A 16,045-nucleotide genomic window follows, 5' to 3' on the forward strand; every position below is an offset into this window, starting at 1 on the left:
CTCTTGTGTTTTCTATATTTTTTGCCTAAGAAAGACCAACATTTACAAAAAAAAGACATTATTCTCCAAATTGGTTTTGTTAATGCTCATGATCCATATTAACTTTAACTGTGTTAGAATATTTATTGTAAATCAAATAAATAAAGTTACTGTGAATGAAGTTACATTAATTTGATGATGGAAATTATCACTCAATTTAATTATACTTTCCATGTATTATACATTAGTTAATGGTAAGTTGTGATCCTAGAATTAATCTCATGTTGCTTTTGTATTTTTAGGGTGTTATTTAAAGTTAAATGTTTTCATTGTCCAAATGTGGGTGTCGTGAAGTACTCCAAGAAGAGAAGAGACTCACCAATTAAGTAACTTCATTTAATTGCATATTTCCCAGTTGCTCCGAAGAGAGAAAGCTTCTGAGAAACTGTACGAGGAGAGGGATGAACTGATAGCCAAGATGGAGGACCGGGGCAGAGAGTGTGTCCACCTCAACCAGACCAAAGACAGACTGGAGGCGGATTTGGCTCTGAGCCATGAGAAACTCCACACCTCACACCTGGAGGTCCATGTCTGTCTGTCTCTGTGTACATGTGTTGATGTGTTTGTGTGCCCTTGCATGCATAGGTCAGAGCCGCAGAGCTTATGTTGTTTACCAAATATTTAACTACAGGAACATAATGGGCTAAATATGACATTTATTGGATTTTACTTACTTACTTACTTACTTACTTACTTACTTACTAATTGAAGTGTATTTTCTGTGTGTTTAGGTTCGAAGCAGAGATCAGTTAATTCTGCAGTTGAGAGCTGAAATGAAAACAGCTGAACAAAAGCATCAAAGGACACAGGGACAGGTATGGTTGCTTGTTTGTGTCTGTTTGCTGATAATTTATGTATCATGTCCTTATCAGTATATTTCTTATGATCTGTTTTCTGATTACCTGTGTGTGATTTGGGTGTATTTCCAGGTTACAATATTGCAAATAGTAGTAAAATTTCTAAAATATCATACTTGTTGCTTTTAATATTGCAAAATTTGCGTCTCCCTGCTGTGTTCCACGAGAAATAGTTTGGGTTTTTCAGATTTGTTTCTGTTTTTTGGGTTTTAAATTTGTCTCAGGGCTTAAATTCACTTCTAGGTAGTACAACAACCTGTCTTGCTATTTTTTGGTATTTCCTTTCATATGCTGAGGCTAGGTTGAGTGAGCACCCTGAGTGTTTTTTTTTCTCCAACAATGACCTGTTTTACACCCACAGAGTTGCACACATCCACTCGAGGGAAGTGCCCAAACCAGCAGCAGTCTTCTACTGTTGGCTACTGAGCAGCTCCATTAGAGCAGTGGGAGGCATAGCACCTTGCTCAAAGGCTCCTCGAAAGTTGGAGCTAAGGAAAAGGGGAATCGTTACTCATTCATGTCTACTGTGCCCACATTTTCCCAACTGGTCTTGAAACTAAACTGGGAAACTCTCTGACTCAAGCCTCATTCCCTCACTTTTAGGCTACTGCCGCCCCCTCGCTGTCTTTTCGGTTCGTCTGTGTGTGCTTTGTATTCTTACATAGAGTTATTCCATTTCCATCCATTTCAGTTTTCCTCTCATTTTCTTTCTTCTTGCTCAGGTGGCAGCGCTGGAGGGTGAGTTAAGCCACTTGAAACCCAAGGTCAGAGGACACCAGGAAGAGGCCTGTCAGTTAAGAGAAAAGGTCAGAGGTATTGAGCGCCTTAAAGACCAGAAGGAGAAAGAACAACAGCAGCTACACGATCAGCTCCGTATTAGTCAGCAACAGGTAAGGAAGATATTGTGTCTTCTCCTCTTCACCTGTGCTCATCTCCACCTCCCCTACAGGTGAAATCTCTGGTGAAATCTATAGATCAGTTGAACTCTGACCCAGAAGCTGTGAAACCGAATTGACGCGGAACGCTGGAGCTGGAGGAGAGTCCTGCTTCACAGCCGATTGAAGCAGAACAATTCTGAGCTCAGCCAAATACAGAGCAGACTGAAGGATGGAAAGTCAGAGGTCACGAAACTCAAGGACAGTTTAAGTCAGCAGCACAGAGCCTTAGAGAAAGTCTTTTGTGAGTTCAGTTGTCGATCAGCTGAGCCGTGATTCTACAGCAAGACAATCTGTGGTGTTAATCCAGTAGACAGCATAAAAGAAAAATCCAAATGCGTTTATCCATCTGAGTGCGAGTGATCTAAATCACAGTAGACAATCAAGCAGTCAGACTGTTCTGCCAGGAACAACAAACTCACCCATTTGAAGCAGACAAGCTTTACTCTACAGTCAACTTACATATATTCCCATCTACATCATCTGAATTAACAAACAAGACAAGATGACCCCTCTGTTTGTCAACCTCTCACATCCAATTGGATCCAAACATGAATACAAAAAGAGGGAAAGAAAGACCAAGAGATAAAAAAAAAGAAAAGAATAGGAGAATGAAGTTATTATTAACTGAGGGTCAACTTGGGTAGTCATGTGACAGCCATGAATACTCAAATGGCAGGCCAAATGAGGGTCAAAGGGATGTGTTTTCCATCATATTTAATGAGAGCTGTTTGTTTCCCCAAAGCACAAGCTCCTGATTATGGTCACAAGAAAGCCATGGTGTTCCCATTAAGCCTTGTTATAAGGCCTTTCATCCAGCGACAGAAAGAAATGCTAAATCCACCATTAGTGTTTGGACTGTAGGGAAGTGAATATATTAAAGGGAAAGAAATACTATGACAGAGAGCAAGTAACATAATATAAGAGGTCAAGTTGGCATATGACACCTTACTTTATATTGTTTGTGTATGTTTCATAGCGTGACTTCAAAACCGTTACCTGGGGCTGAGTCAATGGTTTTAAACAGTCCACACACACACACACACACACACACACACACACACACACATACACCTACACAGGTTGTTCCGTTTTTGACTCTAAAGCAGAGAATAAAAGTTGACGGTGCTCCTCCATCCTCTCCTCTCTTCTGGTTTGTGTCTCTTTCTTCCTTTACATGAGCAAGTTTTCTATTCAGTCATGCTGCCTCCTACCCGGTGTTAGTCCTAGATGGGCCCAGCTAATCCCTGGTTAAACCAAGCTGCGGTGAACTACTGAAATCTAACTAGTTGGCTGTCATTAGTTGTAAACCCTCATGTTCTGATCCAGATTACAGCGGGATTAACGTGGATGAACTCAAGATGAGTGTTAGAGCGGGTTTAACTTTCTCAACCTCTCTGCTTGAAAGGTGAGCTACGGTAGGATTCCTTGTGTAACACCGGGATTAAGCTTGGTTTCACTTCCTGGGTTCCCCTTTCATTATGAGTGAGGTTACTGTAGAGCAGCACAGTGTATTACACCATTACACCAAACTAGCATATGTCTATTTTTCTATTTATTTCAATAACAATAAGTCATGATGAAGCATCATATCCAGAATCCTGTTTCTCTGTTTGATTCTGTTGCATTATTATACTGATATTGATGGTTATTGCTGTAATAGTTACTACTAAGTTTATTCTTTATGTGTGGAGCTTCCTACTACTTTATTCATTAGCTACTCGCAATTCAGTCACTTTCACACTTGGCAGCTGTTTCTCAGGAGCACCTCCATATGAGTCCAAATGCTACTCTCTTTTAAAAACAGTGTTTTGGTCACTCTACCAAACCTTCAGGCCTCAGCTGTTCCACTTAAGTAAAGAGCAAAGGTTTATTCTAATCAACATTTGTGCTTCATTTAACTATGTCTACTTTACAGGTCGAGACATTTGAAGGGAAGCTAAAGGAGCAGGAGGTTGAGATGGGACTTCTTCATCAGCAGCTTAAAGGAGCCAAGGAGGAGCTGAAAGATGCCCAGGGGCAGAAAGAAACTGCAGCCATCTTTAAACAAAAGTACACAGCAGCAATAGAGAAGGTGCATAGGGTGCAAGAGCATGTGGAACTTTTGGATGAGGAGCTACAGTATTCACAGCAACAGGTAGATCATAGTTTACAGTATATTATCATATCATGCTTGCTCAGAGATTTCATCAGCTCTTTACTTATTCAACATTTTCTGTGTAACATGTCTTCAGTCCTGGGAGTGAAACCATAGTACAAATTCTGACATTGCCTTATTCACCGTGTTTAATTGGCAGCTAAGAGAGTCCCAATCAGCAACTCAGTCGGTGAAGGAAGAGCTAGCTGAGATGGTGAAGCGGTACCAGGAAAAGGTTGGCCAATGGGAGAATGCACAGGAGGCTCTTGACCAGTTGACAGATGAGCTCCAGGCCAATCAGAATCTGCTGAAGGAGAGTCAGCAAAAAGTGGACCTTCTCAAAGGTCTTATAGGATCACTGCAGGAACAGGTGGACACACTCAAACAGCAGGTCAGGACAAACATGTTCACATTATATACACTAGCGTATGTAGACCCAACAATAACAGGCATAAATCCAGACACAAATACACATTCAGCACTCAGATTATTCTTTATTCCGCTGTGGAGATCCTGATTTGTATGTATCAGTAATTACCATTACCACTAGATATATTTTGTCTTTTTTTTTTTTTTTAAACAGGAAACTTTCATTGTACAGGCTAATTCCTTATAAAATGTTCATGTAACAATCGGTGAGGCTGCTTGGGAGATAATTAGTTGAAACATCAGGGTTCAGTCTTGCTTTTAAAAATAAGAAGCAAACATTGTTTCATGTTTCATAGTGCTTGTATATAATTTATGTGAACTCACCGGAGTTCTCAACAAAAAGATTTGGATTACATGCATCAGTGTGTAGGTTAAGTCAAATGGGTGTCTCTGTGTTCTTGCGTGTGCTCCCAGGTGTTCGCTTGCTCCATTGATGTTGTGTAAGTGCTTGCAAGGGTATATTCCTTTGTGTGCACGTGTTATTGTACACACGTGTATGTGTGTGTACAAGTGTGCGTTTGTGCATGTGTGCACTGGCGTGTGTCACTTAATCTTTTCTCCTTTTTCTTTCTGTTTTATATTTACTACGTCAGGCAACAAATGAATCATCTTTATTACGGAGAAATTTAATTTGGATGAACTTAACTGCTGCCGCCAAGGTCAGACGGGCAGAATGTCATTTTAATCCAATCAACTTTAATCTGTTGGTTATAAAAGAGTTAGGCTGTTGAAGAATGGCTGTATCTCAGGCCCTTTATTACACTGGCTAATGACTTTGATTGTGAGGCGCCTATCAAGAGGTTAGGAGTTCTTATGGAGCTTCACGTCCTGCTAATTCTCTACCTCATGCCACTGTTGGGCTCAGCTAACCCGAAAAGCACTATTGTCCTCATTCCCTGTTTACAAGAAAGTTTAAATTGTAAAATAAAAATAATAATAGTGAAATTGAAAACTAGAATATAAAATCAATGTAAAAGTTATAGCATAAGAAAAACAAGTGGAAATGTACTCAGTATCTTGAGTATCAAATCTTAATGCTATCTCTATTCTAGTCCATTTGTATTCTGACTAGGGAATATTTCACTGTAAAGTAAAGATGAATACAAGAAGACATGTACAATTTCTCTCCTTTCCTACAAAGATGTCTTTTTTTGAATTAGTTACATAATTTGCCTATATAAAGGATAGCAGATAATAGATTGAGGGTAGTGACGCATTAGCAATACATGTAGAAAATACAATGAGCTATATGGTCTTTTAATTGTGACAGAAATGCTAAGATCTGAAAGGTACTATAGGCTATTGTAGTTTCTGACTGTAGATTTACTTGTTAATGTAATGTTGAATGTGTGTTGGCTGTGTGACAGCTGTGCTTGGAACATCAAGGCCAAATGTCTCTGTGCTCTGCGATGCAACAAATCAATTCACAAATGAGTGTAATGCATAATGATGTGTTTCCTTAATGGCACATCAGTGTCATTGTCATTTATTAGTTAACCAAAATGCATCTAATCTGTTGAAATACAATTAATTTAAAATGCATCCTTCTGTGGCTTTGCTTTTTTAAGTCATTTTTGTTTCTGTTTTAGATCAGTTGTTTGCATTTTGGTGGTTACATTTTCAGTGTATGATTGACTGAAATCAGCAAAAACAAGAAATATGATCTGTTTTTCTTGTCTCACTCTCCTTATTACACCTGTTCTCTTTACTCGTAGAAACTGATGTTGGAGTGTGACCTACAGCTGTATCAGCAGAGTCATTCTCATTCTGACGAGGAGTATCTCAGCCTGTTGAGACACAGACAGCAGCTGCAGAAGGTAAGGTCACTGATAGTACTACACATTAAGGTTTCACCGTACGGATTACACACTGTGCATATTATCATCACAGTAAATCATTAGGATATACCCGATAGAGTACTTATAGTTACATTCACAGTCAACAATTGAGAGGTTAAATTTGTTTATATAAAAAAATAACATACTGTAGATGCATTTGAATACAGAGTTAAGCGTGGTTAGTTTTAGATGTACATTGATAAAAAATGAAGCTACATTCAAGCGCCCACTTTTTTTTTCCGTGTGTGTATCTGCATGTGTGTGTGTTTCAGCGCTGTACCGAGCAGGTTGAGGGCCTTGCGGAGTGTGAAAAGGCTATTCTTCAGATGAAGTCAGAGCTGCAGAGACAGTAATAACTGAGTCTATAAAACTCTCATTCTCCTCTGCTGATCCTGGTTCCTGTCCTTGTCTCTTCTCTCATGCCCTTCCTATCTTCCTCCACCCCCTACTCACTGTCATTCTCTTAACAGTCTCCTTACCAAACGCCACACAGTACCACACTATATGTAACATGGAAAATTTTACATAATCTATTCAAATCATTTCTTTGAATTTAGGTAATCTGGTTTATTTAGTTCTTGTTGTACACATGTTTTTCTTTGTCCGTCTCACCGTGTTGTTTCTCTTTGCTCTCCTCCCTGTAGAACCCAGGAAAAAGTGGGTCTGAAGCAAAGTCTTGTTGCGTCTCGCCGTACGCACATCAGCAATCGCAGCCAGCTGGAACAGGAAGTGCTATGTTTGAAAAAGGAAGTTACACGTTTAGAGCTTGAGCTGTCAGACACCCAAAAGGTATTAAAATAGAGTGTATCTGCTGACCCGTCCTCTAATTTAGAAACAACCATATTATACTGACCTTTTTCCCTTTCACTCTTTTGAATTCAGAAGCCCCATCTCTTGTCCCAAAATGTTGCCTATATGCATGCGTCTCAGGCTAAGAACATGAGCTCCACGAGATTCAATTCAAGTTCCCAAAGAGGAGTACTCAACCCACCTCCACCGGCACCACACACCCACCACTCGTGATTGCCCCGTGATTGCGTGGCAGAAACAAATTGCCTCGCCAATAATTAAAGCACCAAACGTGCCAAGGCTGGTGAAATTGACTCCAATTAAGAGCTCAATGGGACACTAAATATTCAAATTACTCAAAGTGGTGACTGTAGCCTGGCAGAGTGCCAACATTGCTGGCAGTCATAGACACATAGTGTGTGTGCGCGTGTGTGTGTGTGTATGTGTGTGGTCTTGTATGCTTAGGTGGAAACATTTGGTTTTACACATTAATTTGTGCGTCCTCTGGCACATACAAGTGATAGACATGTCATGCTTACCAAGATCATACGCATGCACACACATTTTATTCTCGCAAACACACACACACACACACACACACACACATTTGAAGCCGTCCATTGCCTTTGTTTCTCTAGCTCTACGGCCAAGGCAAATATGTATTCTTTTTTTTTTTTCTTTAAGTTTCAGTCAAGGTTTCCCATGGATAAAAGCAAATGTAAGCAGGAATACAAAACCACATAAGTGGTCAATCAATACAGAGTTTAGGGTCCTTCTGAGAAGTATGAAGTGAATTCCAAACACAGTCAAGCAAGATCCTTGATCTGAACACCCCTCACTTATGCTGCAGGTACATGTGGCACTTCTGAGACAGTCAGAGGGGGAGCTGAAGGAGGCCAGACGAGAGGCGGCGAGAAGGAGCAACGAGGTGGGTGTGCAGAGAGGAGAGGTGCAAAGACTTCAGGAAGAGTTACAAAAGTGGGAGGAGGAGATGAGGAGTGCCATCAGAGAGAAACAGAGTCTCAGCAGTCACATCAGGCGGTTGAACCAAGAGCTGGAGGAGCTACGCAGCAAGCACAAAGTGACAGGTAGCAATCAGTCAATAAATCCATCAGTTATCCATTTCATCCATCCATCTGTCCATTTATCCATCAAATAACTTTTAAGTCAAAGATATACAGATAAATACAGTGTATACAGTATACCTACAGTTTTTTATTCACTTGCTAAGTCATTTATTTTGAAATTTGACTGATGGCCAGTATGTCTTTAACACCTGCACAGTTGAGCAAGTGATGCACAAGCAAGTTAACATGAGGTTGTTGTTCTTTTTTTTTTTTTTTTTAGAAGAATTAAGCTTTTATCTCACTTCACTGTTTGATTACCTCACTTTTCTTGTTTGAACTTTGGGGCAATGTTGTCCATCAGAAGCATATAGCATGGTGGAGGAGCTCTACAGTCTGTTCTGCCTTTTGTTTGCAGAACCAGCCACACTGCTGTTAGCTCAATCAGTTAGCTCAAATTAGCCAGTAGTGTGGTGATTCAGTTGCTGGCTGTCTGCACGCAATGTTAACTCAGACACACACACACACACACACACACACACACACACACACACACACACACACAACAGAAACCGTAGATAGAGGTTTGATTTAATGGCGCGCTGCTTTAGCTGTATGGTAATGATCTGGTTTATGTATGTGTGTGTGCATGCGTGTGTGCGCGTGCCTGGTGGTGGCCTTTGTAGTAGTGTGTCAGTGCAGGAATGGTGATGGCTGGGTCTCTCTGGGCACAGAAATGTCTCATTAAGAATTAACGTACACATCTACGGTCACGCCAGGCAAACACCTCGCATACACACACGCATGCAGCCATTTCTCCCAACTCCCACTGCTTTAATTAGCGCATACACACTTGCTCTCCGAGGTACAAATACACACACACACTCACCTATTGTCCGCAGAGAGATGAATCTGAGGTCTCTCTCTGTGGCAGACAGTGGCTGGCTTGCTCGGTGAACACTGCTCATTAACAAGATAGAGACAGAGGGACAACGCTGTGTAGCTTGGCCTTTGTCTGTGATCAAAACGCATTCTCTCAACTCTACGCTCTGCACAAAACCACATATTATTCAGCTTTTACCTTCAGCAAATACAATCCAGCAACATAGAGCTTATTGTAATGACTTAAGAAGAATAAAGATGCATTATTTTAACAAAGGGGGCATTGTTTACCTGGATATAGCAGTGGCCTGAATAGACTGGGTGAGGAGTTAGCTTGATAAAATTACTGTCATGAACAAAAGGCCTTTTTATTAACATAAAGCCCTTGCTGAGGTTCCTTCTGTATAATGAAAACATTGCCTTGAGTGGTGATGATTCTTTTTGTTGTTTGATAACGGTAGATTTGGACTAGGATGGAGTGGATTGTGAAAATGAACAGGTTAGAAGGTTAGAATGCAGATGGTTGTAATACAAATAGGTATACAGTAAAATAATGAGAAAAAAACAGGACTATACCAAAGTAAGTTTTAATCAAAACCACATATTTTTAGGCGTTTACTTTATTTTATAACTGTATGTACTGTTATAATGGGTATCCAGTTTTTTTTATCTATCTTGTCTTGGCAGTCGGTTGCTAATGTTTGAAATATTATGGCACTGACATTTTTTATGCTCTCTATCAGAGCATTTTTAGTTGTGAAGTTGTTGGGTGATGTGAGACTGGTAACATGTTATCTGAATCCCACAGTTAACTGGATGTATATAAAACTGTAGCTGGGAGGTGATGGATATAATATTAAAAGGTCTCTGCGGCCAGATAGATAGAGGAGGAAAGGAACAGAGGATAGGATGATGCCAGACAACCAGAGAAGTGTCATATGGATGAGACTGAAGAGTCTGTAGGCAGCTGGATTCAATCAGATTGTGGCAGGAGAGGATGAAGAGACGGGAGAGAAGGGAGGTGATTAAAAAGGAGAGAAAAAGTCCTTAAAGTTGGCTTATGACTGTATGTGTCAAATTTACTGTCACTCTTTAGCAGCGTGCGTTTTCTGTATGATTCTCAGTTCAGTAGATATTCTGTTATTTGCATAATAGTGAATCCAGAGAGTAAATCACACAACACCTAATAAACTACATGTGGTGCTAAGAGAATGCCAGTGTGTGTACAGTACATATACTGATGTAGACGATGTACAGTATATCTGGTTATTTTAAACTGAATTGAAAACTGATTTGTGGCATGATTTTTTAAATCTTAGACACTTACTGTTGTAGTGTGTGTTAGTTAGTGAGTGAGTTTATATGTTTGTACTAGACACTGTTTTTTGAAATAACATTTCAAGTACAGACAACAAACAGAGAGGTGTAAATAAGTCAACACTGTTACTAATCAGTTTCACAGGTAACTCTGTGTGGTATATTCTAAACGGCTGGTTAATTGTTTTGGCAAGAATGTTTTTACCACCTGCCTGTGAAATTCAAGCAGGGATGGATGTTTAAAAAATTCAAATGTGGCTGATTGTGTCATCTTACATCTTAAATAAGATGTGTTGTAAGGTTGGCCGTAATGTGAAATAAATGTGATGCTGTGTGACAACAAATGAAATAACAGCATAAACAAAAACACAATATCCATATTTCCACACTTCCACAAAAACAGAAATGTGATATTACCTCCCCTCTGTGCTGCTGATGTGCATCTGCCTAAAGATGATGAAATCATTATTGTGTGTGCGTGTGTGTGTGTGTGTGTGTGTGTGTGTGTGTGTGTGTTGCTATTCAATCTGGATCCCTGGACGCACACGTGCACAGGCCTCTCTCCTCCAATTCACCTCTATTACTAGCTATAATCCCATTTCACACTCTATCGATCCCCAAAACTGTTGTTCACCGGAACCAGCAGCAAACACTGGCATTTCTCCCCATCATTTCACCACCATTGTTCTTTATTACACAAAGAAGCCCCCCTTTGTCTCAGAGCAAACTCAGCCCTGCTGAAATATGAATTATAAATGTATGGCTAATAAAAGAGAAGGGGGGAAAGAGAGAGACAGAAGGGGAGAGAGATAGAGATAGAGAGAAGTGGTTGGTAGAAACATCAGAGAAAATGACTCCTTTACAAGAGTCTATTGATCAGTTTCTATCAAAGGGGGATGTCAGACATGAGATTACCTGGCAGTTTGAGCATTAGGTGCCGTGTGTTATAGCCCCGGGCCCTTGTACCGCTGCCAGAGGATTGTAAATAAAGCGGAGAGGAGAGAGCAAGAGGGGAGTGTGTTGGGGTGTATGTGTGTGCATGAGTTTTAGATTCTACGTGTGTGTGTGTGTGTTAGTCTTTGTCTTTGTGAGTGTTCGCTGTTGTGTGCATACGTTTTTTTTTTTTTTTTCTTGTGGTGTATTTGTGTGCATGACGGTGTGCGGCTGTGCGCCTGCACCTTTTGGCTTATACCCAAAAGCAGTGTTGCAAGCCCATGAAACTTCAGAAAGAGAGAGAAAGAGTCTTGGGAGGCTTTGGGACGTCTCACGGGAGCACCTTAGCCCGCTACGAATCCCCCAACAAAGCCAAAGGAAGCCCCTATGAAGCCTTATGAAGCTTTTATGAGGGCCAGGCAGGGCCCAGCTCTACCCCCAGCCACTGATTCAGGGTTAGCCAGGTTTTCGTCCTTCTCATGTTAAAGGTTAGCTGTGAGAGCGGGGTAATCTGACCGCACATCTGTGATTATAGGCCGATGCTGTATGATGGGCTTTGAAGCTCATATGAAGGCATTGAAAGGGAGTGATCGAAAGAGAGAGTTAGATTATAGACTAATGTCATACCTTAAGTTGTGAAGCCATTATAAAAGGGTCAAGAAAGTCAGAGAGTGAGAGACCCAAGATCTTAGATCGCGCACTAATATCATAACTTAACTCACGAAGCCACTAAAAACAGGCTGTAAAAGACCCCAGACCTCAGAATATGGACTACTGTTCAACCTTAAGCTGTTAAGAAGAATTGAATGTGGAGAAATCCACAGTCCTCTGCGGATCCTCGTTTAATGTGGAACATTTTGGCAGTATTTGGTCATCAATCCCTGCTAAGCTGAATATACCACACATCTTATGTATTTGTCTGAAGTAAACACCTGGTGTGTGACTGCATGTGTGCTGCTGTTTGCTTTCTACTTGCTGTTTTATATTTCTAGAAATTTTAAGCGACAGAGAAAACTGTCTTAATTTTGTGTTTCAGCTATGTGTGTGTATACCTTTGCCTGTGTGTGTTCTGGTGCAAATAGGAGTGTTTGTGTAAACGGTCAGTATATGTAGCTAATTGCTCTCTCTGTGGCTTCCCCTGGTGGGAAGTGTCACTGAGGTCACCTCAAAACTAATGACTTGAATGCGAATTTGATCCCCATCTCAAGTTTTCGCATCTCTGCTTTATTGATTATTGAGATTCATAGCAAACTTTAACCTTGAGGTTCAGTAAAATAGCCAAGGTAGGGCACACACACACGCATGCAAATAAAAGTGTTTGTGCATCGTTAAATATTTAGCAATTCCAGTTGCCGCTTCAATTTTCCTAGGGCTTCAGTTTAAACATTTTGGATGCTGCAACACCATAAATTAATCATAGTTTTATTAAATGTAGATTTTCTTTTCTCTATTTCTTCCTTTCTGGTATTGGTTTTAGCTTCCCCCTATTCAGTCTGTCCCACCACGACCAACACAGCCTGGTGCGTGGCCCTAAAAGCATTACAGCAATACGCATGCAACATTTCTCTATTTCTATTTCACACACTCAAATACACATGCACGCGCACAATGTCAAGGTCCGTCCTGTAAATATTCAACACACACACATACTCAGGAGCGCATACACACCTCTACATATTCAGTGCACACACCTTCTCAATATTCACTAGCCTTGGCCACCGATGGCTGACAGTTTATGTTATATTCAATGAATACTGAATTTAGTGAAAAGGTTTAGGAGCTATGAAGAAACATTGACTCACAAAACAGCATTCAGAACAAAAAAAGAGGGGGGTGGAAGGAAGCAAATCCTAAATTTTAAATTCAAACTAAAAAGGGCCTGCGAAAGCAAACCTAACCAAGGAACCTGACTAGTGGTTTATTATGCATCCACTCAATGTACTAAACTACTAAGTGTAGGACAATGGGGTTTTATTGCATGGAGACGGAGGAGACGGCTGAAAAGGGAATGTGATTGAAGGGATGCAGTCAGGAGTATGAGCTCAAGTGGCCTGCTTAAGGTAAAGAGTGCCATCTATTGATGAAGTCGGGCAGTGCTTCTTTTGTCTCTCAACAAAAGGGCTGCTGCCCCGACTCAGTGTAAGCAGTGCAATACTTTCATTCCTTCCTTCTCTGCCTCTGAAAGGCATCCAGTGCCTCTTCTGTGGCGGAGTTCGTCGTTTGGCTTTGAAGGTGGCTCGCAGTTCATGTTTTCCCACTCATGCTGAACTTGAGTCACCTCTGTGTATGCATGTTTTGTAAATCATTCTATTAACCTTGGTCCGCTGGAAGATGTGAAGTATTTGAGAAGTGAAGCATTGTGTTAATCTTTACTCATGCCATCTATTTCTTTCTTTAAATATGTTGAAAAACAAAATCAACTCAGCCGCAAGAACTATCTGACACCATTTTATTAATATCGCAACTGGAAAATGTCTTTTTTTCCCCATGTCAGTTGAATTAGACCTACTCACTAATGAATCTTGAACAACAGAAGTCTGAAGTGAAATGCTGCTCTTTATCTCACACTTTTTTTCTTCCTCTGTCTGTCTGTCTGTCTGTCTGTCTCTCTCTCTCTCTCTCTCTCTCTCTCTCTCTCTCTCTCTCTCTCTCTCTCTCTCTCCCTCCCTCCCTCTCTCTCCTGCTCAGTGGAGGAGTTGGCAGCCCGTGCAGAGGAGGCGAGGCGGATGGAGGGGTGCCTGAATGAGGGAAAGCTAGCAGAGGAGAAAATAAGGTAAAAAGGGAGAGAGGGAAAGAAGCTTCCCCTCTTATCCCATTTCCCATCGTCCCCTGTGTAAGCTCAGTAATCAAAAACATTTCGCTTTTTTACATGCGGCATACAGTAGGCTGTTTAACTGAACATGTGTTGAACAGAACAGCCCTAAGCTCTAAATACGTACATTGTTTAAGAGAGTCTACAAAGCAAAATGCCTAACTTCTAGGTCTATCATACATTATCTGAAAACCAACTGAAAATGGCTGTTCTGTTTGGCATATTTTCGTTCCTGAGTGAATCTAACAGAAATATCAAAATGTGTATCGATGGGACACGGTAGGTAAGCAGATGTTAGGTCATGGAGTTCAGAGTTCAGAGGTGAGACCCCTGGTTGACCCCGGTGTGTCACCAGAGCTGCGGTGATGACATCAGCAAGCATGTATCACCCAGCGGAGTGTGTGTTTGTGTGTGTCTGTTTGTGCGCACATAGTTGTGGTTGTGGCTTTGGCTTCGACATGACCTCACTGCAACGGTCTCCGTCTTAGGGAGTTTCTTGGTTAAGTTGAGCCATGGAACATTTTCATCGTCAACCGGCAATTTAAAACTCGGCATGGAGACTTTATAGGTTACATTCTGAATTATTGCATTTTATTACATTTAAACCAATTTTAGATACCGAATGGTAAAACAATTGCTGTGTCTGCATATTATATCCATTTGCAGAATCATGCTGTTTACTGTTAACCCAGTATTATCTAATAACTGCAAAGACATGAAAGGTTTTTAAGCAACAACACCATACTAATGGCTTCCATCTGTGCTGTGGGAAATCCCCTCCTTTCTCCACAGGATGCCTCCTCTCTTTCTTTCCTTTCTCTCTCCCACTCTGTTCATCCTATCATGTGTTCTCTCCATGGACCGATCTATCAGGCATTTTCTTTCCTTTTTGTTTTGGCTGTTCTGCTCCTGCTTCAGCTTTTACTACCACTGAGTTACTCTATTAGTATCTGTTTTAAGTTTAGTGCTGATACATTAAGTCAGTTAATGTGTGTGTTGAGATGCAGACAGATAGTCAGCTATAATTTATTTGGAATATATATTTAACAATTTGTGTTTTACATCTTTTGAAAAGATAATTAATTAAAATTGCCAAGCTTTTGCTGCTTATGCCTTCACAACTGCAAAGATTCACTTTTTTCTATCATTTTATGATTAATACTGTAGTTTTGAGTTTTTTAAATAAAATGTTCTAAATAATCTTGGGGGTGTACTGGTAGCCAAGGGGTGTCAGATGTTGACCATAAAATTGTAGTGTCTCCAATTCCAGTCCAACTGGGGATCTTCAGCTGATTTCTAGCTTTCTACTATATACTTTATAAATATAAATATAAATATATACTTACTAAAAATAATAAAATGTAAATAAATAAAATTAAAAAAATTAAAATACTTTGAACTAATTACTTTTGATTTAAGTCTTTTTTTAAAAAGTAAAAATGACAAGACTTCTGTGGTTCCTGCTTCTTTGGACTGTTGGTCGGACAAAACATGTCATTTGAACAAATTACTTTTGATTGTGGGAAACTGATGGACAGTTTTCACTGTTTTCTGACATATTATATATGAAGTGATAAATCAACTAACCAAGACAACAATCTGCAGATTAACTGTAATAATAATTGATAGTTGCACCCTTAACAAAATGTGGGCTTTAGTAACTAGTGGCAGTTAATAGACTAAATGATTAGCTGAAAAAATATAAAATGATGTATAGGGTCAGAGAGCTAAATATTAAACTGTGCATTAATTTTGGGATGTGTCAATTTAACACAAATGCCAATATAAACTAATAAATTCAAATGCTGACTGTGTGCTCTTTCCCTGCATAGTCATTCTTGTTTTAACTGTAAAATCCATAAATATACTAACTTCAGTTCACTGTACCAAAACTTTTGCCTGTCCGAGGTCCAAATGTTTTTTTACTATTCATAAACTTGTAATTTTTCATTTCTATATTTGCTTTTAGAGATGTGGGTCAACAGTAGGGGTGGTTTGTTTTGGTCTGTGTGT

At 40.1% G+C, this 16,045-nt stretch overlaps 1 protein-coding gene across 2 annotated transcripts in view; it reads left to right on the top strand.

The window, feature by feature from the left end:
• Positions 1-16,045, top strand: part of LOC127369123 (golgin subfamily A member 6-like protein 22) — a 93,566-nt gene that overhangs the window by 53,854 nt on the left and 23,667 nt on the right. For both annotated transcript variants that reach the window (XM_051410165.1, XM_051410166.1), the window contains 10 exons: positions 395-562; positions 771-854; positions 1,619-1,786; positions 3,750-3,968; positions 4,129-4,359; positions 6,113-6,214; positions 6,508-6,584; positions 6,880-7,024; positions 7,875-8,112; positions 13,909-13,993. In XM_051410165.1, the coding sequence (XP_051266125.1) occupies positions 395-562; positions 771-854; positions 1,619-1,786; positions 3,750-3,968; positions 4,129-4,359; positions 6,113-6,214; positions 6,508-6,584; positions 6,880-7,024; positions 7,875-8,112; positions 13,909-13,993 (1,517 nt within the window). The remainder of the gene's footprint in view (positions 1-394; positions 563-770; positions 855-1,618; positions 1,787-3,749; positions 3,969-4,128; positions 4,360-6,112; positions 6,215-6,507; positions 6,585-6,879; positions 7,025-7,874; positions 8,113-13,908; positions 13,994-16,045) is intronic.

Source organism: Dicentrarchus labrax, unplaced genomic scaffold (assembly GCF_905237075.1).
Source record: "Dicentrarchus labrax unplaced genomic scaffold, dlabrax2021, whole genome shotgun sequence".
NCBI lineage: Eukaryota > Metazoa > Chordata > Actinopteri > Moronidae > Dicentrarchus > Dicentrarchus labrax.